Source organism: Leptinotarsa decemlineata, unplaced genomic scaffold, assembly GCF_025532065.1.
Source record: "Leptinotarsa decemlineata unplaced genomic scaffold, Ldec_3_MD MMD2_tig00026294_RagTag_RagTag, whole genome shotgun sequence".
Lineage (NCBI taxonomy): Eukaryota > Metazoa > Arthropoda > Insecta > Coleoptera > Chrysomelidae > Leptinotarsa > Leptinotarsa decemlineata.
In genome coordinates, this window is record NW_027412674.1 from 10,896,975 (window position 1) to 10,923,451 (window position 26,477).

Sequence of the window (26,477 nt, forward strand, 5' to 3'; positions counted from 1 at the left end):
TACTGAACTCAATCTTTCACAATTGTACAAGAGGTTGTGGCGGCAAATGTGGATATAGAAAAATTGTATTGAGATGTTCTAAAGTTTGTGCACATTGTCGTGGTCAGTCATGCCTAAACGCAGAGTCCACTAGTGAAGAAAATGATGAAGATGTTGATTTAAATAAAGCAATAAGTCCACTTGATGTTTTGTCAGCAACTTTCAATGAAGTTGAAATTAAGGATATCGACGACAAATTAATATAAAAGAAAATTATATACAAATTTTTTCCTCTATTTTTCAATGTACATATAAAAATTATTGAACATAAAATAAAAAAAACTTCTATTACAGTTCATGGATTATGCCTACGGGGGAAACCATTTTGAAAATTTGCCCCTTTTTTGTAGACAATCGTATGAGGAATAATTTTTGTAACAACTTTTATTGACCTCCGAGTCATAGGTCGCGAGATATTCCCGAAAAACTAATTTTCATGTCTTTTGACCCTTATAATATTTTTAGCCGGCACGATATCAATGTCGATTTTTGACATCTTCATTAAAACGCCATAATGAAGGTGAATACCAAAATTCAGCTCAGTAGGAATTTTTCCGCAGATAAAAGCTCAAATGACTGGACTATATCAAGATTTGGAACGACAGAGACACATGCCGTTAAAATGAGTAAAACTTTTGAGGCAACCTAATAATATTAGTCATAATTTCAAATGTAACAACGAATGCAACAATGATCTCAAAAAAAAAGATAATAAGTTGGATACGGCTCTTTTTCAACACGTAAAATAATTGCAGTGCTGTTATTTGTGAAGGATATTCATGTAAACATTAACAAGAAAATGTATTTTCTCTTTTATATTCTTCTACAAACAATAGAAAGTTCCTTTGGCTGAGTTCGTCAGATAGAATTTTTTGTCAGGCAATTTATTGAAAACGTTACTTTATTCTGAACCTGAAATTATGAGAATTTTTAAAATATGAGTATGACAAAAAATTAAGAATATTTCATTCTTGTTAGTTCTATACATACATATTAATGACAACGTTATCAGTAGCCACCCCGGGTTTTCGTGAGCAATATATAAATATTCTTTCAGATAATCCTTAGTTCGAGTTTATATTCCGAAGGAAGAATGTATGTGATACGTAGCATAATTGTGTGTTCAATTTTGTCAGTTATTCATGGAGCCAGGATTCTCGGTGTATTTCCATATTGCGTCCACAGTCATTTTTCACTTGGATTCCGTTTGATGAAAGAACTAGCAGACAAAGGACATGAAGTAACATTCATCAATTCCTTTCCTCAAAAAGTACCAATCAGAAACTTGAGAGACATTTCTGTGGAAGAAATGAAGAAACCTGTGGCAGGTGAGTGAAAAAGAAACAAATGGTTGAAATTAATTTGAAACTAAAATTTTTGGTCTGATACTCTTCACTAATTACAGTGTCACCGATAAAGTCCGCATCAAATGGGAAACTTTTTTATTTATCGTTTTATGTGAAATTTGATTTTGGCAGTAGATTTTGCTTAAGAAATGATGTCAAATGGCGTCTACAAAATAGGTCACGTGATTTCCTTAACCTGTCAAAATTGACATTTAAAAAAAGAAACATCGAAAAATGATATTATTCTTCAAAATATCCAAAAATATCAAAGGATAAAAACATTTTCTTTTGTAATTTTATACCCACACACCAAGTTTCAAACCCATAATAAGTATTTTATATTTTCACTATTTTTCCGCACTCCTGCTTTTTCTACTTATCTAAATTTAAGCACACCTGTACTGAATCATTTATTTTAACTAAACTCGATGCAAAGTTCATCTAGTTTCAACGGGGCTTTCAAAACTATACAGTACTTGAGTTTTTTAATGAGCAAATGAGCAAATTTTTGTGCTCTCAGAACGGAGGGTTCTGAGAGCTTTCGATAATTTGATTCCTGACTCCATACAGAAAGCTACAAATGGTATAAAAAAAAAGAATATATTCTTGTTCAGAACAAAACAGCAGTGTCTTTGAACATCTGTTGAAATGAACCACAATATTATTTGAATTCAAAGAAATTAAGTTAAATTCTAAAATAAAAAAAAATCTAACCTTAAAAAATATAAACAAAATTAAATTACTGCATTCGATTTCAATGAACAAAAATGTTATTCATCTCTCTGATAGTATTTTATTTCATTCCATCCATTTTCATGTTGAGTTACCTTTTACCAACCACAGAGTTAATATTAGTTCATTTGTTTTCAAAGCTTTCTTCGTTTGGTATTGCTTCGAATGACTTACATTTCAAATATTTCCCAAAATCGGATATTTCTTGCCAGGGGTGAATTTCAGGTATAGGACATTCTTCATGAATTCGATATCTTTTTTTTCTTAGTATTCCAAAATAATAGAATAGTGTATGGTTTCCATTTGAACAAATCGTGTTCATCAGTTTTCTCGATGTTATGTTTAGGTGGAAATTTCGACCACCCTGTAAATTATTTTTGAAAATTCGATAGACCTGTTCATGACTTGATGCCTAAGGTGTGATTCTGTGAAATTTTACATCTTCAACTGTTACTGTCTATGAGTTAACACTGCTGTAACTGTCGAATTTTTCAGAAAAAAATTATTATCTCGAAAACTAACAAATTTGGGTATAGGCATTGTTATACAAAGTGGGCCTAAAATGTGCTTGGAAATTTGAAAATGTAATTTTTGAATTGATTTATTGACATATTATTTCATTAAAACATCGATAAAAATAAAATAAAAACAACGATAAAAATTAATTGGCGCTCCGGGGCGACTTCATTGATTCCAGAGGCGCATTTGCTTTTTCAGCTGCAGGAAAACCCGGAAAAACCTGCAGCACCACATCATCTGAAAATCTTGATCTAACAATGTCCTCTCTCTTATGAAACAAAATGTAGGGTGTCTCCAGAGGCTCCAATAAATTCAATGCATCACCAGAACACTTCGTGACACGACTATCGTCAAACTTAAACCAGTCCGTTTCTTCTTTGACCAAGGCGTAATAATGACCAAATTCAACGCCAGAACCACAGTGAACAATGACTGCATGAATATTATAATAGTGGTCTGCTAGGTTGAAATGTTCATCTATTTCGAACCTTCGAAAGAGTTTCTTGCTTCCGTCAGAGGTTGAGTCTTGTTTGAAAATCATCAGTGTTATTATTAGATTGACTGGAGCCTCAGCTATACTTGTTTCCTCATAACAGTCACTTAGTTTGGCGCATGTTTGACAATACAGTCGATCATCACCTGTTAAAAATTCTATTTTCAGATGATTTAACAATAAGCTTTGCACGGACTGGTTATTAGTGGTATTAGGAACAGCTAGATGAAGTTCCAGAAATTCACATAAGTTTTCGGTACTTCTTGAACATTTACCACAAAGTAAACCAGTGAGGATTTTTCCAGCAAAAGATTTACGAACACAAGACGAGATGGGTTGTACGGAGTCATTCAGTCCAGAGCGGTCAGGAGTATTGATTTTGCTATTGTTTTGCTCACGAAGAGTATTCAACAAGAACCCCAAGAATTCGGAACAATCCTCTTGTTGTCCAAACGAGTATATAGTGGACTTCAAAGACTCCAGGAAATCGGTTGGAGGGAAAGATGATACCTTCTTACGAAACTGCAGCTGCATGAACAGTTGTTTGAGTTTGATGAATAAGTAGGAAACATTCCCGTTCTCGTTCATCATTAAAACTTCGTTCTTGAAATTCTTCGTCATGAACAACACTTGTAAAATGCTATTCATGTAGCAAGTGTTTCCTAAATTATCCAATCCAATTTTCTTCTCTAGATTTTCAGGACAACTATCTACTGATTCGTAAGGAAGAACATGTTTCACTGAATCTCCATAAGAACCATTTCTCAAGCTGCGATCGATCCTTCCAAGTGAAGAAGGGTTTCGTAGAGGGATCGATTCGGCTCTTGCTTCAAGAAGCTCTTCCACTGAAAGGGTACCAGTTTCACGAGGACTGCAACTCATTCTTTGGGGGCAAGAATGACCTGAGTCCACTGACCGCACTGAAAAAGAAGAAGGTGGATCAATCACTTGTGAATTAACCTTGATAGGAGACTGATGAATATTCACATATCTCGGCTTGTTTCGAAGAGGTTTCAGTTCCGTACTGAAATTAGGGCAATGCATGATCTCATCAAAATTATGTGAAGGAGGAATAGTTCCAAGTACTGAAGCAGCATTGCCACGTTGAATAGCAATACTAATTCTCCCTATCAAAAAAGAGGTAGGACGGAGATCTTTCGTTGTTTGGCCTATTCTCCTTCCGAGTTCATGAACGAATAACAGAGACTCCGGGCCATAAACACCAAAAGTTTCAACCGCTACTGGATGGAACAAATGGTTATTTCCAAGATTTTGGTATGTTTTCCTTTTCAATTTCTCGCCAGATAATGCTGCAGTTTCAGCAAACTTGGAACTTTCAGCTAGATGGGAAGCCGCGACCGTGTCGACACAAGTAAAGTCCCATACCACAGGTTTACCGTATTTCCATGGTATGAGAGACATACCATTTGGTCGTTTACCATCATCTCGACTGGTACCTAAGTGTTCCAGAATTGCAGGAACATCCGCTGACAACATAGCTCGTTTCAATATGTCGTTCACTTGGTGATGTTGAGATGTACGCCCTGCACTTCTCCTGCAACTTAAACCATGTGTACCTCTCTCATCAACTATACTACCGCAAACACAAGTATGAGAAACACAAATAGATGAACCCATCCTAAGTCCTACTGCTATTTTGAAAGATTCATCGTCTAATAGTGTTCCAAGAGATGCAACAGGTAAAGCATTCAGCCAAGCACCCGATTCCTTGATCATTGCTGCTTTCAGACGAGCCTTATCGTATACACTTGTAGATTCCAGAAGTTTATCAGTTATAATGTTCAGAAGAGGTCGCTACCATACACTTTGTATTTTCATTTTATCTGTAGGAGGAGCAATATTAGTTGCAGCATGCCAAAGTGATTCACCTTCAGAATAAAAAACGTCTTTGATATTGATAAATATGGAAGGAAGGATGGAATCGATAAGATCGGAAACACTATTGACTGATGACAGAAACGCTGGTAAAGCTAAGGAAGAAGCCGAACGTAGCCCTAATCCGCCAAGGTTCACAGGAAGAGTTGCTTGGAGCCATGAATCATTATTGAAATGATTGTTTGTAACATATTCCGTCGTGTGGCGGAGTAAATTATCAAATTCGTCAAGCTCTAACTGACTTGACCAAGTGGGGGAACATCTGAGGGCGTACATGAGTTTTGGAATCGTCAAACAATTTTTCAAAAGAAAAAATGCAACATGTTTTGGAAGTTCATTCAATCTGGTGGTCAGCAATTTGAGTGATTCCCGTTTTTCTCGAAGATGTTCTGAAAGTGAATCTTTAGAGAGAGGAGCACCCAGAAGACTCCATTTAGACTTTTCCAAAATTCTTATGCCAGGAGCCAATTTCAAAATGGATTCGGAAATATTATTCGGAGTTGAAAGAGTAATCAACTGGCATTTTTCAAAATTCAGTTCAAGTAGAAGATGTTTTGAATAATCAATGATTTTTTCCAAATCCTTTGAAACACTGTTTTCATCGCCAGCGATTGAGCCATCGTCCAAATACCAACAATTAAATTCGGATGATAAGCTTCTAGTGAGTTCGTTGATAGTCAGACAAAAAAGAGCAGGTCCTAAGGGATCACCTTGTTGAACACCTCTCTCAGACAGAATCAGATATTCACCAAAACTCAAATAGGAAGCTGATTCATAACACTGACTCAAGAAGGGATATAATCCTGGAAACGAATCTTCAACCTTACGAAGCATGATGTTTCTATCAATCATGTTGAAGGCATTTTTGAAGTCTATTTTCAGGAAAATTTCTGAATCGGGATTTGGATGAAGATTAATATATCTACGAGTAGCATGAGCAACAGCTTCACATCCACCTGCAGTACCGAAACCAAACTGTAGTGGACGTAACATCGATCCTATTTCGTCTTTAATCCTCATACAACTAAGTTTAGCTACCAATCGATGTTAAAAGGTACCGACGGCAATCGGTCTTACTCCTCCATCCTTTTTCCTAAGAGCACACAGTGAAGCGCCAAAAAGTATAGGACAAATTTCTGGAGAAACCCTACCAGTAAAAATGAAGTTACATAATTTTGTAACAGAAGAAAGAAGTTTCTGTCTTGAATTTCCAGAGCTGTGACTAATGAGGTCTTGCATATGACTAGGGCTAAAAGAATCCAAACCACCAGCAGAACCAGAACGAAAAGATTTAATTGCCTCCGATACTTCATGTTCTGAAAATTGGAACACCGGAAATTCTGAAAAATCGTGTTGTAGTTGCGAATCCAGAGAATGTGTGGAGGAATCTGATCGAGGGTGTTTTGATCGGAGAACTGAAAGTATGGATTCATCGTATTCGACCAATGTATCACTTGAGCTCAAAATTCTGATAGCTGACCTAATGTCACCATCAGCTATTTTACTCAAAACAAGCATTCGATTTGAGATGGAATGACATTGGTCTTGGAATTAATTAATTAATTAATTAATTAATTGATGTTTTTCTTTATAAGCGATGCGAGAGAAGATCTACGGGAGTCCTTGGCATGTGGGATGGAGAACAAAGTATAAGGGAAAGTTAACAAGTTTTCCCAGCTTGTTGGAGAGTATGTATGTAAACATTCTTCTATAATTTCGCAAAGGGCAGAGACAGAGTAATTTCTTGCAGATTTGGGAATCTGCAAGAAATAATACAGGGTGTTCTATTTGAAATAAGGAAATTGCCCTCAACTTCCGCTATAAGGGAAAGGGACCGGAATTCGAAAAGGCCTTTTTGTAAAATCCACTACCACAAAATTTCAAGTTTTTATTTTGAATCGGTCTCCATATATTCCTAACGAAAGCTCGTCGTGAAAGACCCTGTATTCATACATTTTCAACTCAACTTCAATTTCTTTTTCAGGGTATATAGCTAAGTTGAGAGCGTTCGGACAGTTCAGCCCCTGGAAACAACTAGAATTCATGCTGTCTTTGGGTAGAACGTATACAGAGGTAGTATTGAAGAACGAAAATGTTCAGAATCTTTTAAACTCGAACGAAACATTCGATTTGGTAATTGTCGAACACTTTTGGAATGAAGCTATGGCCATATTTGCTCATCGTTTCGAATGCCCGTTAGTATATATGGCTCCAGGACCAACTTCAGTTTTCAACAGTCATCTGTTAGCAAATCCTTCATTCCCATCATATATACCTAATTTCTTAACGGCCTACAGTTCGCGAATGAATTTCTGGGAGAGGTTGAGAAATAGCTACCTCAATTTATTATGTACGTTATTTGTAGAATTTAGGCTGATTCCAGATCAGAGCGATCTATTAAAAACTACAGTTCCTAATGCTCCTGACCTCAGAACAATATTGTACAACGCAAGTTTGATGTTGATCATGTCACATGCCAGTATTCATGATCCTGAACCTCTTCAACCGAATGTTAAAAACATAGGAGGACACCACATTGGTCCTTTGGAACCTTTACCAGCAAATATTCAACAGTTTATGGATAACGCCACAGAAGGTGTGATCGTTTTCTCTCTAGGGTCAAACCTGAAAGCAGCAGATTTGGACCCCGCCAAAAAAACAGCTATATTGAGTGTCTTCTCCAAAATCAAGCAGAAAGTTCTATGGAAATTTGAGACGGACCTTGACGAAAAATCCAGTAATGTTATGATCCAAAAGTGGCTACCTCAACAAGAAGTACTTTGTGAGTATTCAAGTTACCAATAAATTCACATACAGAGCTTTCAAATAGTGATAAAAAAAATTGAAAAATTTTTTCATCCTTCCAAATTTGTGATACAAACTGCCTTTTGGTGCCATCGAACGCTGGTGTTTTTTCAAAAAATTAAAACATTAGCTTCAAATGTACTCAAATTACAAGAGATAATTATAATGGTAGTATTTATTTGACAGAAATAGTATTGAATTCTTTCAGAAGTTTTGTCCGCTCTAAGTATTTCTGTAGCCCCATATCTCAATAAAATATTCATTCTACTGTGTATACTGATCGGAGATGAGCCAAGAAGTGGCCGACCTACCAAAGTAACGGGGATTTTAGGACCCTGATGTAGATTGGCCTATCACAAACGATGCGTGGGATGACGAAAGAACTGAGCGTCAGCTTATATGCGGTTTTTGGTGGTTTGGAACGTGTTGGAAAGGTAAAATAGCTCGGAAAGTGGATGCCCCCCGATTTGAACGATCGACATACATTGTCACGTTTTGAGGTCTGTTCTTCTTTGCTTTTGCGCAACAAAAAGGATCCTTTTTGGATCGGATCGTCACATGAGATGGAAAGTGGATCCTCTACGACAACAGGGACGTTCAGGACATTGATGGGACACCGATGAGCCATCCAGAAAACTCACCGAAAGCATACCAAGCCTAATCAGCTTCATCTGATTGCTGGTAATCTCTAGGTTTGAATGGCCGCATGCCTTGCATAACTTTTCTACCTCATGCCGATAGTATGCCCAGTAGTACCTCTATCGAACATGTCTCAGATTTCCATTGATGCCTGAATGTTCAACTAACGTGAAGTTGGACGTTTGCTTTTGGTGAGACTGATTCATGTATTTCTGTTTCTACCCTGAGCTCTCTCACTTGCAATACAATGACACTAAGGAAAAGTTCCATTGAACTCAGTACTCCCTAACAACCGCTCCATACACGCAAACTTGCTGCCAATAAGATTGTATCTCGTTAGTGAGTCAATTTGAACTAGTTTCAGAGTATCATCTTCCATCTGGCTCCCCTTTATATCATCCAGAGTCCATATCTCCCAAATTATTCTTTCAATTGTTATTAGTCCGGTCAATTTATACATTTGAATCTACCTAAATTCCCATCAAACTAAAAATCAGTAAGATTGTTTGAAATATGACTGGAAATAAAATTTGAAAGTTCCTCATCTTTCCTCTGTATGGAAAAAAAATTATTCGCAGTCAAAAGTCAAAACAAAAATAGTTTTTCGCGATTTTCAGCAAAACGGTGAGTTTTATCATAACATTTTTTGACACAAAAATTGTAGACCATAGAATTATTACCAAAAAAATATCAATACTTTTTTTCCTATGAGCCACCGTTTTTAATAATAACGTTTATTGTACAAAAACAAGTTTTATACACAAAGGGAAAACGGTTAGCCGGAGGCTATCTTCCATCCGTCCCATAATTAAGAAAAAAAAAATAAAAATAATACAGCAAGACTATAAGTAATAGTTACAATAGACACAAAAATAATATTAAAAAACTATTATGGAGATAATATAAAAGATTACAATTATTTTTGAACATCTAAGAAATGAATTTCCAAAGTTTTTTTGAATTGATATATAGACAAATGAATTATAAACTTATAAATACAAACTTATGAACTTTTCAAAAATGATACACGATCCTCACTGTTCCTGGTTTATTTCAAGACTGTCTATTATTCACTTATTAGTTATACAACTCGATATCGACGATGCTGGTGAATCACATAGCGAGTCATTGCAGTTGCCTTTGTTCCCTTGAACAGTCGTATCGCCAGTAAATTTCCTCCAGATTTAACAGTCGGCCACGCTACACTTGTCCGCGTCCTCGCGATCCAATCACCTGAGAAATAACAACAATTTAGTAATAAGTGGTGGCACGAATGCACATTTAAATCAACATAGGTGGTCTGCTCTGGATACTCGCTTAGCTGAAAGTAAACCCCACATGACTAGTAAAACAGAAAGGGTTGATGCATCAACACAAGTGAAGGAAACAAATAATAACAACAACAACAGCATGTAACATATCCGTCAGACATGCTCACCCAGGAGGAGTCCCAGTTAGCATACGTTGTTAACTAGGTCCCCTCACTCTCCGTAAATAAGCGCTTATTCGTTGTCAGATTCTCCTCGTCAGAATCTGCACTGACTTGTACATTGAAGGCCTTCATCTTATCAAGTGAAACAACCCCGTGATATTTTCTCTGCGATCGAGAAGATCCGTCAGGGTCTTTCACTACGTATCGATCGGGGTCCAATGCTTCAACAACAACGTAGGGCCCACTATATTTGGGAAGTAATTTCTTACTTCTTCCACTATTATTTGTTCGTATCGTTCGGATCAGCACTCGATCTCCAATTTTAAAGTTCCTACCAGCTGAACGACGCGCGTCGAATTTTGTCTTTTGGCATTGTTGCCCCTTATCAATTCGAGCTTTTGCGTTTGCTCTGGTTTCGTCTAAGTTACAATCTCCTTGGGGTTCTAGAGCTATTTCGTTGTCTAGAACCGCGTTTTTTATTCCTCGCGGATTATAACCGAAGAATAATTCGTATGGCGTCTTGCCCGTCGCTGAATTCTTCGTTGAATTCAGTCCCCATTTTATTTTTGAGACGTTCATATCCCATCTTTCCTCATCTTCCGTTGATGTGGAAAGTGAAGATAGAATCGTTCTATTATATCGTTCCACCTGACCATTTGCTCTGGGAGTTGCGGTAGCATTCAGGACGTGTTTGATATTGAGTTCTCGGCAGTACTTTTCAAATGCCTTGCTTGTGAAACAGCTTTCTCTGTCGCTTATTATCCTTCTTGGTACTCCAAAGTTCTCTACTATACTTTTCAAAAACGATATGAGTGGTTGAGTCTTGGTGGATGGCACAGCCTTCATGAACACGAATTTTGTAAAGGAGTCCACTATCACAACGAGATATTGATTCCCTCTCTTCGACTTTACAAAAGGGCCTAAGTGGTCGACGTGTAACGTATCGAATGGTACTGCCACTTTTTCAATAGGATGCAGGTATACGGGCTGTCTTCCCCCAGGTTCCTTGTTGTATATGCATGGCAAACAGGCGTCTGTGAATTTCTTGACATACCTTCTCATTCCAGGAAACCAATATAACTGGGATATCGCTGATAGGGTCTTTTCGAACGATAAGTGTCCCACTCCGTCATGGAAATGCAATACAACTTGCCGTCTCGCAGCTCTTGGTACAACCCACTTCTTGCCATCGGGTAACTTCTATACAACCGACTTTTTCGATACAATAGTCTTTGTGAATTTGTTGTTCCTCGTAGTCTGCGGGCAGCTTGTTCAACACTTCAATTAAATATTTGCATCTGTCGTCCATCATCTGTGCGTAATACCCAGTCTTCGTTGGTAATATTTACTTCATTCACGATAACACCGAAATTTTGATAATGAATTTGACCTATTGGATTCCTACTCAGTGCATCGGCATGTGACATTCTTGATCCGGGACGATATTCTATCTCAAATGTGTACTCTTGTATCGCCAGCCACCATCTTCCAATTCTAGGTACAAGATCTCTTTTACAGAATGTCGTTCTTACGGCGTTGCAATCTGTAACTATTTTGAACGTAATCCCTATCAAATAGATGCGGAAATTTTTCAGAACGCTAACAACGGCAATGGTTTCCAGTTCATATGAGTGATACCGTTGTTCCTCCTTGCTTGTCTGCCTGGAATAGTACATGACTGGTCGCAGTTTCCCATCGTGTTCTTGTAGAAGGATCCCTCCGAGCCCCCATTTCGATGCGTCCGTATGGACTTCCGTCCTTAGCTTTGGGTCGTAAATAGCCAGTAATGGTCTGGTGATGAGTTTTTCCTTAAGGGTCTCGAACGCTCTAATTTGATCTGATCCCCAAGAGAATACTACGTCCTTTTTTGTTAACATGGTTAACGGTCTGGCTATACTTGCGAAGTTTTGGATATATTTTCTGAAGTATCCTGCCAAACCTAAAAATTTCTTACCGTTTTGATGTCCGTGGGACATGGATACTTCTCCACAGCTTCGATTTTTCTTCTTCCAGGTTGAACGCCCATTTGACAAATTTCGTGTCCAAGGTATTCAACTTTTTCTAGGAAAAATTGGCACTTAGCGAGTCTCAATGTTAATCTTGCGGATTTCAGGGCATCGAATATCTTCTCCAGACTGAGGAGGCCCGATTCAAAATCGTTGGAAGGAATCAGTATATCGTCCATGTAAACGATAAGATTGCCGTAGCGTAGATTTCCTAAAACCTTATTGACGGTACGTTGAAATACTGCTGGAGCATTGCACAAGCCGAAGGGGACCCTGAGGTACTCATAATGGCCATCAGGTGTTATGAAAGCAGTTTTTTCCACTGATGACTCTTCTATAGCTATCTGATGATAGCCGGATGCTAAATCCAAGCTAGTGAAGAACTTACACCCCTTGAGTTTTTCTAGGAAATCATCTGTGTGTGGGAGAGGGAACCTATCTTTGACGGTTTTCGAATTAAGTGCTCTGTAATCCACACACATTCGATGTTCACCATTTTTCTTTTTAACAAGCAATATAGGGCTAGAATATGGTGACTGCGATTCGCGAATTATTTCGTTTTCCAACAAATCGTCCACTATCTTCTTTACCTGTTCACGCTCCGAATGCGAAAGCCGGTATGGACGATAGACCACTGGCTTGTTGTCGGTGAGGTGTATGGACATTTTGAGTAGATCCGTTTTTCCTAATTCCCCGGTATGTTGGGCAAAGCAACATCTGAACCTATTTATTAAATCAAGCAAACGTTTTGCCTGCTCTGACGTGAGATTTTCATTATAAATCAAATCGGTTTGTCTAAATAGTTTTTGGTCATTTATCACCACTGAATTATTATTAATTGCAAAACAGGATTTATCTTCGAAACACTGTACACTTCGTAGTAAAATATGTTTCGTACTCACCTCAATTTCTCGTTGAGAGATGTTCGTGAGGGACACAAAGCCATCTTCGCCTTGTGTGATGCATTCTCCTATATAATGCTCTCGATTTGGCACTGATCGTAGGCCACCCGGAACGTGGACTTCTCCATTCACGGCATTTCGTGACGTAACAGCGATCATTGCAGTAGTCTTAGGTGGGACGACGACGGTCTCCTTGGTCCATAATGGTATTTTCCTCGGGGCTGACTGAAGCACCTCATTTATGTCGTCGCTCGAAGAGAGTATTCGCACTTTTCCCTCTGCCACTATCATTACAACATGTGGCAAGCTTAGGAAAGGTTGACCCACCATAACAGACACCTCTTGAGCTGCATTGGGTACTACAAAAGCTTTTACGTTAGCCTCTGCATTGTCTAATTCTATGGTGAACTCTGTCTCCCCTAAAACAGAAACTTTTGATGCACCGTACCCTGTTATCGTTACAGAGCTGGCATTAATCTTTAGTTTTAGTTCGCGCGCTTGTTCCTCTCTAATCAGCATAGCACCACAACCAGTGTCGACGTAAGCCTTGGACGGCATCCCGTTTATTCTGCAGTCGAAGAAGTATTCGTCGTTGTGACATTGTTTCTTGAACTCCGCAATCTGTATTTTGAAATGTCGCCTGCAATCCTTCTCTAAGTGACCCAATCGCTTGCATTTGGAACACTCCAGTTTAGGTTTAGGACAATTGTTCGAGAAGTGCCCAGGTTGTTTGCAATTGTAACACCGCTGTTCTTTCGTGTTACTCCTGAACTTCTTAAACGGGCTTCTAGCTTTTCGTCGGTCATCTGACTGGAGTCGCTTCCTAGACGGTACGGGATTTGAGGTAGGGTGAGGAGAGTATGAAGAATCAGCCTCTTGGTTAAGAGACGAAAGAAATTCTGCGTAGAGAGCATCAGGTGTTTCATAGCGTCCAGCTCTCGCTCCAACTTGGATTGTTGGATTGTTAATTCCATCAATAAGACACGAAACTGCATGTTTTGGTTTGATTTCGCAAGCGTTAATCAGATCCATCTTATCGAAATAGTACTCTTCCCATCCTTCCGAAGGCAACTTCCGTCGGTTGAGGAGTTTCCTAAGAGACGTCGCGTAATCTTGGTGCTCTGGAAACGATTTCAGAAGTAGAGTTTTCCATTCATTCCAGCTCAACTCGTACGAGCTCAAGTTGTCGTACCATTTTCGAGCTAATCCACTTAGGCGGCTCTGCATGTGGAATATTTTCGTGTGCTCGTTCCAACAATTCACTCTTCCCAATTGTTCTATCTTCTCGATCCACTTGGTACAACTCAGGTTAGGGTTTCCTGGTTTGAATTCTGGGATACACTCTGGTTTGACAAAAACCTTACTGGTGCTCGGTCTTGACGAAACTTCATATTCGATGAGCCTTTCTACCAGTGATTCTAACCGTTGCACATTATCGCGAGGGAGTGGTGGCGTAGAGCTTCTAATAGTGGAGCGAACAGTCGAATCTACAACGTGTACTGCAGATCGTACACGCGAGTCACTGCGTTGTAGACGACGGTTTCCATTATGTTTGCGGCCATCGTCATCGCTAGAACTTTCGCTTGAACTCCGAGAACCAGATCTTGATCGACCCATTTCTTCAAACCCAGTAACGTCAATACTAGATATCAACGCAGAAAAAGACTATGACTAATTTATACCTTAATTAGTCTGCAATGATTAATATACCTGATATGTGAGTAATTAATTCAATCCAAAAAATCAACACTCAGTCTATACGTTGACTGAAAACCCTTCGTAGAACCACTAAACACTAATCAATATATTGTAAATCTAATATGTGAACTAATGATTAAACTCGGAAAAATAACACTCAGTCTATACATTGACTGAAAACTTTCCCACTAATAACGAGTAAATAATATAGTTAATAACAACGATACCTAACGCTATGATTATCGCTACCACGAAGAACTGCAAATATATACACGTTCGGCTAATTGTTACGTTAATTAGACCTTAAGATTTTGGCAACAATCTTAGTCTTAGCCTTAGTTAGTTTAGTTTTGTACTCACAGTTCCACACACTCAGGTGACTAATTTATACGTTAATTAGACCTTTAGAGTTTGGCAACAATCATCGTAGACGAGCCTAAATTAGTTCAAGTAGTGTACTTACAGTTCCACACACTCTGGTGAACAAAAATAACACAACCGTATGACTAATTTATACGTTAATTAGTAGCACAAAATCACTGATGAACCACGAACACTATGCACTCGGTAGAAGAGAGTTCTATCCCACCGCTGCTCTATAAACTTATAAATACAAACTTATGAACTTTTCAAAAATGATACACGATCCTCACTGTTCCTGGTTTATTTCAAGACTGTCTATTATTCACTTATTAGTTATACAACTCGATATCGACGATGCTGGTGAATCACATAGCGAGTCATTGCAGTTGCCTTTGTTCCCTTGAACAGTCGTATCGCCAGTAAATTTCCTCCAGATTTAACAGAATATACGGTAATAAATTATTTAGATACTTCGGTCCAAAGTAAGAAAAACATTCCTCAAATTTGGTGGTAACATGATATGGAATGGTAAATGTATCTTTCCTTAAATTGATAAAATGATTATCAGATCGCTTACTAATTAATCTGAACAAGTAATTAGGAGTTTTGTTTTCCAATAGTTTGTATAAGAATACAGATATGAGATAACGAATTCTAAACTTAATATTCAGCTGATCTAATTTCAGTAAATATGGAGTTACATGATCATGGTAGTTTATGCAGCACACAAATCTCATACACGCATTTTGTATGCGTTGAAGTTTGTGTTTATCATAGTCTGGCAAGAAGTTGTAATACACTGAGCAGCAATACTCAATATGTGGATAAATCAATGATTGAACTAATTTCAGTTTTGTTTCTTGTGAAAGCTGGAACTTGAACTTGTATAAAGATTTCAGTTGAAAAAAGCAAGTTTTGTAAATTTGTTCAACGTGCTCGTTGAACGAGAGAGTGTTATCGATATATACACCTAAATTTTTTGCTGAATTCACCCAGTCAATCGGTTCATTGTCAAGAAAGAGATGGAAATTTGTTTCAACTTCATTTCTTTGTAGGTCAGATCCCAAACATAGGGCTACTGTTTCATTTGGATTTATTCGAAGGCCATGATTTTTGGAAAATAGAAGTGTATTTTCTAAATCTAAGTTCATCCTGGTGATAGCATGGTAAATATTATTAGATTGACTTGACAGATATAATTGAAAATCATCAGCATATAAATGTACGTCGCACTGGAATAACGTGGCAGGAGAGTCAAAAATGAAAAGAGGGAATACTAATGGACCTAGAATGCTACCTTGAGGTACACCAAAAGAAGTTTGCTGAAGAGATGAGCATAATTGATCATTATCCAGTATAACCCGTTGAGTCCTGCCTGTAAGATAGCTTCTCACCCAATCTAAAGAACTGCATTCAAACCCAATGTATTATAGTTTACTCAGCAATAGTTTGAAGTTTACCAGATCGAATGCTTTGCTTTGATCAAGCATAACCAAAAATGAGACCATTCAGATAAAACGATTCAAAGAATTGTGAAGGTTGTAATAAGTCATAATTTGCACACGTTTCCACGCCATCTATGAGGTAGTGTACTTAGCGCGTTATTTCAACGTAGTTACCTGGTAGGCCTATTCCACGGGTCAGTTGTGATCGTGTTTAATTTGAAACTATTGTAAAATAATGGATATTAGCAGAGATGAAAGATGAAAGCAATTTGAGTTGAAAAAAAGGAGTGAAATTCAATCGTTCGAGTCGTAACTTCCAAATTCTTCTCCTTCTTAATCTTCTTATTCTTGTTCGTCTTGTTCTTCTTCTTGTTCTTCTACATCTTCGTCCTAAGTACATGTAAACCCCAACTAGCAATTTCGTATTTTATAATAGTTGCGGAAACGTTTCGGAGAAACAAATTATAAACATTTCTCCCAAAAAAGTTTTCAATGTGTTTATAAAACTGATATAAATAGGAAATTGGCACCATTTTATAAAACATTATAGTTATTATCAATATTTTGTAAGGCCTTTTACAAACACTATAAAACAGTTTTATACACATTTTGGCAGTAACTATAAAATTTGTCTCACACTCTTAAAAAGTAGTTTTGTAAAGAATTCCCTTACTTGCACTTTTACAACATATTTAGGCGATACTTATAAAATAATCAGAAGACAGTTTTATAAGAGTTTTTTAGCAGTTCCAAGTAGGCGTTATAAAATATAATACAGCCGAAAACGATAACAATAAAATAAAAAAGTGTTAAAAATGTTTTCTTGAAGACGCAAGAAGTAATTTTGTATTGGACACTAGGAAAATATAATTGATATGTCACCAACTGAAAACTAACAAATAAAAAGGTTGAAGCCATTTTAAAATTCCACTTCTGCACTCATAAAACTTATAAAGACATTGTTTGTATTACGAAGATTGATATTTTTACTGCAAATGAAATTTTATTGACAAATATATAGCTCATTATTAGCAAAATTTAAGCGCGCCACTCATTTATAAATGTTTTCGTTACAATTATTAATTATACAAAAATTCACTCTGTCGACGTATCAATTTTTACAACGTATTAATAGTCACAACCTCAACTCACTTCATTCTAAATAATATAATGTACTTTTCAGCTGTATTTCATATTTTCAACTCATATAATTTCAGTATCCCGGATCGCTATCATTTAAAATGGCGTCGTTCTATAAAATAAATTGGTATCAGTAGCAAGCATTTTAACGTATTTTAGCTACTATGTTACCCCTATAAAACTGCTAAGATACACTTAGTTCTGGGAGTGATGGTATTGCGGCAGAGTCGGACTACTTTTAAAGCTGTAGGTTTCTACAAAAGTGCTTGTATGAATAAAAGATTTCTCACATACAGTTCGTATAAATATTATCTGTCGGGATGTTGTTGCTAAAAAGTTTCTTTCATCGATTATGAAGGCTAAACGACGGGTTTTAACCATTTTAATAACCTTTTCCTGTTTTTCGCAAAAAAAATTGAAGCACTAAGTCAGGTGGGACAGTTTAAAGTGTTTTCTCAGTATTTCCAATATACAGGGCGACTCAAAGCTTCCAGAAAGTTTTTTTTATGGAACACCAAGTAATTTCTTCGTCTATTTGAAGCACCTCGAACTGATTCTAAAACTATTATATACCCCCCAATAAATGTTCAAAATGGCCGCCATTCAGTTATTATTCATTTTCATTTATATATTCGGGATATAAACAGAAAAATCCACTACAGTATCCACACAATGGAATTATTATCAAATTGAAAGTATAACATATATATACACATATATATGCTTATCATAGTGTCTAAAATTAAAGATGAATTAAAAATATTGAATTTACGTATGGGGTACCAATACTCAATAAAAATCAAACATTTAGAAGTTCCTGAAGAACTAATTTCCACCACGATATTGATGGTGCCCCGTTTGAATAACTAAATAAAAATATTCTTACTAAACACAACTAAAATTTTGAAGAATTTTTCAAAGCTGTGATAAGGAATCGATTTCAGCTGGTTGTTCTTAAATGCTGCATTTTATTCTTGGTGGCAGCAATATATTAGCAAAAGCAATTTGATTTTATAACAGTTATATTAGTGTTTTTGAATTGTAGTTAATATATCATACTATAAAATAGTTGGGAAATTATCATTGAAGTGACAATATGGTAATGAAAATAAAATAGTATCTGAAAACATTCTGATAGAATAGTTTCATTAAAGCTACAGGAAACAGTTATAAAATAAGCTTGAAACAGTTTTATAACTATCATAAAAATATCGCAGAAGAGTGTTATAAAACTGCAACATAACAATTTACTTTTATAGGAAAATAGGTTTTATAAGTTAGTTGCAAAAACATTTCTGTGATAATTTTCTGACTATTTTATAATGGTTTTTTAATTTTATTCCATAAACGTTTCTATGACAAATTTATAAAACACTTGTATTGCCTACAACTGTATTGTGTTCACCGATCATCTAATATAATCAAATAGCATTTTGGAAGTAATTATAAAATACTAATAAAATAAAACTGTTGCAACACCATGGAATTATAAAACAACTTTGCTGGTTGGGACTGCGTTAATAGCGATCTATCGCATGTCGCCTCGTTGGAATCAAACGGATCCTCCACTGTTGGTGATTCAATATTGGAGAACGACCGGCCTTGACAATGTGTACATTCCAAAGAACAAAATAATTCGGCTTTTTTGCAACCACATTTAGTACTGCAACCCTTTTTGCAGTTGCAAAAAATTGTGTTCAGCAGTTTTTCCGGCGCAGGTGGAAGTAAAGCTTGAACTGGTTCTAATGAATTGTTGACCAATTTCCAACCCCAGTCTGTAGGGTTTAGTTGCTAACCAAGCCACACTTTGAACTTGGTAATATTCCCGAAATAGATGTTGATGAGCAGCAACTGAATTTGGAGGAAGACAAGGTAATTGTACTTGTTTTTTACTTTTGGTATTTTTAACGAAACATGCATATTTATGCTTATCTAAGCAGGTAGTTTTTTTAGGAGCTCCGTACATAGGAAGAAGAAAGCAAATGTCGTTAGAGATAATTTCTTGTCGAGTTGATTTACTATTTTGAAAAACTTCAGCACATTGAACTAAATTTTGTTTTTCAAACATTTATTGCCTGTACAAATAGTACATGATTTTGACACTTTGCAAAAGTAGATAAACTTTTCAACATATATTACAACTACAGAGATGTATATACGTGGCGTACTCATGCATATTATGACGATTACAACTTTTACAACTGTTTGAAACGTTATATCTCAGAAACGGTGGCTCGTAGGAAAAAAGTATCAATACATTTCTGGTAGATAACTTCATGATCTACAAGTATTGTATTCAGTATTTTTATGATAAATTTTACCGTTTTGCTGAAAATCGCGAAAAACTAAAATTTTTGACCTTCGACCTTGAATAAAATTTTCTCCATACAGAAGAAAGATGGAACTTTCAAATTTCATTGTTGATCAAATTTTGAACAATCTTGCTGATTTTCAGCTTGGTGGGAATTTAGGTAGCTTTACTCCTATTTTTTGGTCTAATTTGACCGGACTATATATAAATGTAGGATAAAGTTCTTCTTCTTCCTTCGTTATTACAAGCTCTACACTATTCATTTCTGTACGCTGACCTAGTAAGGTTCATTCTGCCTTTTCCTAGTTGTCATACTTTTACTTTCCATCCAATTATCAATACCTAATGATGCAGATTTATCAAACATTCTTACAGTTCCAATTTGGTATCGTACAGAAGTGCTTAATAATCATTGGAAAAAATATGAACTGTCATTGAATTATTCTCTTATTCCCTTCGGAACTATAGTTTCGGTAATTATTTTTTATTAATTGATTTTTTGTCTCTTCCATAATGTTTCAGCACATCCGAATACGGTTGCATTCATAAGTCATGGTGGCCTCTTGGGTTGTATGGAAGCTGTTCATTTTGGTGTACCTATTCTTGGGCTTCCAGCATATTGGGACCAGAACAAGAATATTGAAGGAGCTGTAAGGAGCGGTATAGCTGTCAAAATGGATGTACAAGATCTGACGGAACATACCTTTCGCATCGCTTTAGAAGAGATACTGAACAATAAAAAGTACGACTCCCTCTAACATTTTGAAGTACAGTGAATATAGTGAATAATGAATTGATGGATGTAGCCGTTACTACGTGGTAGGAAATCATAATGAAAAGAGAAATGAAAATTTCTGTTTCTTAACACTTTTATTTGTGACTAACGTTACTGCAGTTTCGTCGGATACGGACATTTTCAAACTTATACAATAAACTGTACGTATAAGTTAGAACTTATACATTGACATTTTCAAACTTATACAATAAACTATATGTATGAGTTTGAAACTGTCCATATAGGACGAAACGATAGTTACAAATAAAAGTCGTTAAAAACATAGAAATTTCCATTTCTCTTTTCATTATAGTGAATAACTTTTCTGTAAGTAAAAAGAGTCTCTTTCCATGATCCATGGAAAAAATAAAAAAATGATGTGACTCGAATAAGCTAACGCTAAATATTTCTGAAACAAATCTGATAACAATCAGGTGGGACATAGAACAAGTAATTCTAGGTGAACACATGAATGAAAGTAAGCCGGTAACTAAATTTCTTGGTATAGTCATTGACAGTAATTTAAAATTTGATACGCAAATTATTGCTTCAAATAGAATTTATCTTCTGGTTGCTTTGCCACAAATGTCATATCTCGTGAACTCGAATTTTCATCAGCAACAAATGCATACTATTCACTTATAGAGAGTCATCTCCTGTATTGATAGTCAAGTTGCAAGATTATCACCTTGATACCTGCCTTAGATTCAACCGTGCAGGGCTTTTTCGCTACTTGAGCACAAACGTTCGCTAAACTGCTCATGGGGATTTGTTCCTCCACCTGAGTCCGATTCTGTAAACGCCGCAGCTCTCGCTCCTGAAATAAATTCACAGGGAGGTCACTTCCAGTCGTAAACTCGACATCCATCTCCTATGTAGACTAGCTCCTGAACTAAATTCATAGGGAGGTCCGTTGGAGTCGTATACTCAATATTCATCTCCTCTGTAGACTAGCTTCTGTACTAAATTTACAGGAAGGTAGGTAGGTAGGTAGGTCTAAAGTGAGTGGGTCTATTCTACCCTATACCGCAACCCATAAGGGTTTATTGTGGCTCACACCTATTCACACTCGGCCAAATAATCCCAGCTTCTTAACGAAGCCCATTAGTTTGTATGGTGAGTGGTCTTTCAGGTCAGATGGTGAGAGTACGGATCTGCCGAACTCAAAGAACCTGATTCGATCCCCAGTGGGGCAGACACAAAGTATATGCTCTGCAGTTTCATCATTTTCCAGACAGAGGCGATACACACTGTCTTCCAACAGTTCAAGTCTCTGCATGTGACCTCTAAGAAGGCCTGTCAGACATCGTAGTTCATCCCTACTGTAGTCCAACAACTGTTTAGAATTAAGCTTCGAAGGGTGAATAAACGCCTTGGAGTGAGCAATCCTGGAAGATTCTGCCAGAAGTCCATAACTCTTCTTGTCATCCAGGTGCTTGCATCATCCTCCTTTGCAAGAGAGTCAGCAGCTTCATTGCCTTCTAGGCCAATATGGCCAGGAATTCAGACCAGAGTCAATCTGTTTAGTCTTCCTATGGAGGAGAGTCGTTTTTGGCAATTTGCTATCAATTTAGACGTTGCTCGATGGGAGCCAAGAGCTTCCAACACCGCTTGACTGTGCGAGAATATTTTTATTGACTTGTGAGTGAGGTTGGATTCATCCAATCTCTCCGCACACAATTCAATAGCGTAAATTTTCGCTTGAAATACAGTCGCATAAGTTCCTAGGCAGGTAGATAACTCTGACCTGGGTCTGCGACTGAAAACTCCTGCACCAGGTGTTTTCCTGATCCATCTGTGAACCAACAACTATCTGCTCATAATATTTCCTTCCCCCGCAGGATCCAGTCTCTCTACTCATTTGGAGGCATGAAGTCAGAGGTAATTTCCAGAATGCTGTGACTTCCAATGTCAACCAACAGTCTGTTGCACTCTGCATTGAATTGATTTGTGCAATTGGCAATGTGCACAAGTCTGTATGCAGTTCATCTAGCCTCTCTTTCTAGAAAAATGTAGAGAGGAGGTAGATCTAGAAGGATCTCCATGGCCACTGACGGTGTGGTACTTATGGCACCACTGATAGACAGACAAGCCTGTCTCTGTAAGCCAGAGAGCTTCGCTTGGGCCGTTTTCTGTAAAGCCTTAGGCCACCAAGCAATTGCACCATACATGATCATTGGTCTTACAATCCACCATACATGATCATTGGTCTTACAATCATCACATAAATCCGATGGATTTGTTTGGGACCTGAACCCCAAGTTTTACCACAACTCCTTCGACATTTCCATCGAGACAGTTTGGCTTTGTGTGAAACTTTTTCCAAATGAGCGTTCCAGATGAGTTTTTATCAAGGACAATGCCAAGATATTTCACCTCCGTTCCAAATGGAATGACCAAACCCTTGAGAGTAAGTGGCGTTAGATCGTCCAATGTCCTTCTCTTGGTAAAGGGGATTAACACAGTTTTGCTGGGGTTGACAGACATCTGCTCCCTCAGGCACCAACTGTGAACAACGTCCAACGCGCTTTGGAGAATATTACAAGCTACCCTTTCCGACGTGGACCTTGCCAGGATGACAAGGTCATCTGCATAAGCTTGCAGAACAACTTTTTTTCTGTCAAGGGCATCAAGCAGACTATCCACCAGGAGCGACCACAGAAGGGGAGATAGTACCTCACCTTGAGGGCAGCTCCTGGTGACTCTGAACCTGATAGCCCCGCCTTAAAGAGTCGTAGTTGCAGTTCTGTTTACTAGCATGGCATAGATCCAGCCAGTTATGGTCGATTCTATACCCTTTCTATCCAGAGACGATCCTATAGATTTAGGTATTGTCAAATGCTCCTTCAATATCAAGAAATACAGCAACCACAATCTCCTTGTTGTCAAGGGATTGGGAGATTTTCTCAACGAGGTTGTTTAATGCTGAATCTTTGGATTTGCCGGTTTGATAAGCATACTGGTGGTTATTCAGTGGGGATGCATATAATGCTACCCTCCTGATATGTCCATCCAGTATCCTCTCAAGTCCTTTCAGCAGGAAGGATGTAAGGCTGATTGGTCGTACCGATTTGGGGTGTGGGTCTCTCCGGCCACCCTTGCTGCCAGCCAACTGGGTGGCATATAGTTCCACGCCAGACTAGCTCTATACAATTTTGTGAGAAAAGGTAAAATTATTTCCAGTCCGTTTTGAAGAAGAGCTGGAAATATACTATCCTCTCCGGGAGATTTGAAGGGCACATTCAACTGACGGTGCTACAATAACCTTTCTTGCAACGTCCCAGTCGTTCTTTTTTGGGCGTTTAACGCCCTCGAAGATGAGTGGTCTGTTGTTATCAAGAGTCAGATTTCCAGGAAAGTAGTTTTCTATCAAAAGCTCTAACGTTCCTTTACTAGAGGTCGTAAATGTTCCATCGGGTTGTTTAAGCGACCCAATTTCAGCAGTCGGCTCTCTAGAGAGAATCTTGTGAATTCTTGCGCTGAGAGGTAAATCAGAGATACTCTCACAGAACTTCCTCCAAGACTCCTGTATTGCCTTTCTAATTTTCTTGTTGTATCAGTTGGAGTCGTAAACGTGACATCCATCTCCTCTGAAGACTCGCTCCTGAATTAAATTTACAGGGAGATCAGTTGGAGTCGTGAACTCGACATCCATCTCCTCTATAGACTCGCTCCTGAACTAAATTTACAGGGAGGTCAGTTGAAGTCGTAAACTCGACATCCATCTTCTCTATAGACTCGCTCCTGATTTAAGTTTACAGGGAGGTCAGTTGGAGTCGTAAGCAAGACATCTATCTCCTCTATAGACTCAGCGTCAGAAAGAATTTTTAGGTTTAGTCTGTCCATAAATGTCGAACGAGTAGCTAGGGAAAGAAGGTCAATCACGATAGAGCCCCGCATTACCGTGACAAGACGATGCTACGACGAGAGGGCGCCCGGTATCTCGAAGGTTCCGTAGAGACAGCTGATAGGCTCAGTGTCATTCATCCTCTTGGCACGGATACACACACCTTAAGATCAAGCCATCGTTGGGATGCCATTCAGTTAGGGAATAACAGAACCACAAGTGATTCTGTCATTCCCGTATCCAGCGGGGCTGCGTGGAAGCAGGCATCCGATGACCGATTTGCTCGACTCCCACATCCCAAGCCAATGCACTCGCCGAAAACAGCATGCACAATGGTTCAGGCAGTGAACAGAAATTGGACCTTTCAGGATTTGGGCAAATTTGGATATGCGGTTGGTTACCTCGTTCACGGACAAGTGGCGCGATGACAAACACGTTGTTCATCATTCGCTTCAGCCTAGTTCGAGGAATGATACTCTGAAAGGAATTGGATTTTCAATTAGTGAAAAACATCGACTCAATGTTGATGACAGACACTACTTTGCACTGACTAGCCAAATAGACCGAAACCGGTCTGCAAGTGTGTTCCAATAATTGAAAAGAATAACTTCCGTGGAGAATCCTGCTACGAAACCTGCCGGATATAATCCAACGCCCTTCGTGACATCCAGGGGGGTAATTGTTTTCTGATAGGTGTCAGTCCGTTAACCTACAGTGTAGTTAAGACAGGCTTGAACGAATTGTTCTTGTAGATAATTCATTTTGAGCCAGTCTTCAAGTATACCCACTTACTTTATGTGAAATTTTCTTTCTACATTTGATCTGAGGAAATAATATAATTTTTTTTCAGATATAGCCGTAATGCCAAATTCCAATCACAAATAATGCACGACCGACCAATGAAACCTCTTGATGAAGCAGTATTTTGGTTAGAATATGTGATTCGGTATGCTGGAGCTCCACATCTCAAATCAGCAGCTCTAGATCTGAAATGGTATCAGCTATACCTGATTGACATCTTGATATTTGTTGGTTTGACTACCATAGCTTTATTTCTACTCGTCTTTTTCGTCATCCGATATATTTCTGACAAGAGCAGAAAATATATCAGTGAGTCAAAGAAGAATAAATAGTTAATTAGTTTTTTGTCGTCAAGAAACTTATTTTCCTTCAACAGACATCCACTAAGAATTCACCTTCACATAATAATGTCTATGAAAACTAGGAATCATAGTGCTGCCTTCAATATTTCCTTCTTGGAGGTCTAATAATGACGTGAAAAATATTTTAAAAAATCTAGAGGAAATGAGTAGATGATACATCAACAGCAGTAAAGTACGCATCATAAGGATCCTCAAGCATTAATAGATTTAATAAAACTATGACCTTGTAGTTTTTATTTCTTAAAATCGGATTGGATATGAGCCTAATTTCAGTTGTTACTTACAAAACATCGCTGTATCCATCAAAATAGGATCCAAGGGGAAAAGCACTCAAATCGCCGAGTGACGACTGAAGTATGATAAACTACTGGTGAGATAAATTAAAGCGTATTAGTCGTGGTTCGTGAAGTTAACTTCTTGAAAAGGCATTCAACGTTCAGTTTTCTAGATCAAAATGGTTCAGTGTTCTGTTTCACTGTGTTTCAATTTCAGTGCAAACAAAAACAAAGGTTATTTCGGTGTGACATTTCATAGGTGAGTTAATAAAACATTACAGGGCAGTATTGACCGTACTCGCCATTTTGTCTGAAGGTGGCAAGCAAGTTATTATTTATATAGCAGGATTCGTAGTAGAAAGTCTCTTAAAACTTTCACATTGTAATCAGTGCATTGATAGCTTGTTTTCTAATGAATCCAACTCTATGCTTCGATATGGGTTAAACACAAGGGTAATTTAATGTATCCCTCTGAACGTGCGAATTATGTGAAAAAATAATCAACATTATGTGGAGAGAAATATCGAAAGATCTGAATGAACAAAAGAATTGTCGCAGACTCTTTCGAGAAAAAGTTTGATGAAGCTATGTTCAAATAATTATCACTATGTGCGACAGACCAAACTTATGTTTTATCAAATAGAATACTCC

The 26,477-nt window shown here is 37.7% G+C and overlaps 3 protein-coding genes across 5 annotated transcripts in view; 1 reads left to right on the top strand and 2 right to left on the bottom strand.

Annotated features, from left to right (window-relative positions):
• LOC111515458 (G-protein coupled receptor dmsr-1) overlaps nt 1–26,477 on the bottom strand; it is a 380,603-nt gene that overhangs the window by 198,430 nt on the left and 155,696 nt on the right. The gene's annotated exons all lie outside the window — the stretch shown is intronic.
• LOC111513442 (UDP-glucosyltransferase 2) lies at nt 862–25,538 on the top strand. Of its 3 annotated transcripts, none has more exons than XM_023169653.2 (5): nt 862–980; nt 1,097–1,367; nt 7,010–7,807; nt 20,289–20,508; nt 25,239–25,538. In XM_023169653.2, the coding sequence occupies exons 2-5, from the start codon at nt 1,133–1,135 to the stop codon at nt 25,519–25,521; spliced, it is 1,536 nt and encodes a 511-aa protein (XP_023025421.2). In that variant the 5' UTR covers nt 862–980; nt 1,097–1,132; the 3' UTR covers nt 25,522–25,538. The 3 variants fall into 3 exon arrangements, 2 of the variants coding, with proteins under 2 accessions (XP_023025421.2, XP_023025419.2); XM_023169651.2 differs by having other exon boundaries at nt 865–1,012; XR_012466834.1 differs by having other exon boundaries at nt 865–1,367; nt 20,289–20,585; nt 25,239–25,377.
• LOC141484840 (uncharacterized) lies at nt 9,501–15,306 on the bottom strand. The gene is made up of 2 exons (XM_074180347.1): nt 12,810–15,306; nt 9,501–9,702 (listed from the first exon to the last, which is right to left on the bottom strand). Exons 1-2 carry the CDS (start codon nt 14,424–14,426, stop codon nt 9,670–9,672), a joined length of 1,650 nt encoding a protein of 549 aa, XP_074036448.1. The 5' UTR covers nt 14,427–15,306; the 3' UTR covers nt 9,501–9,669.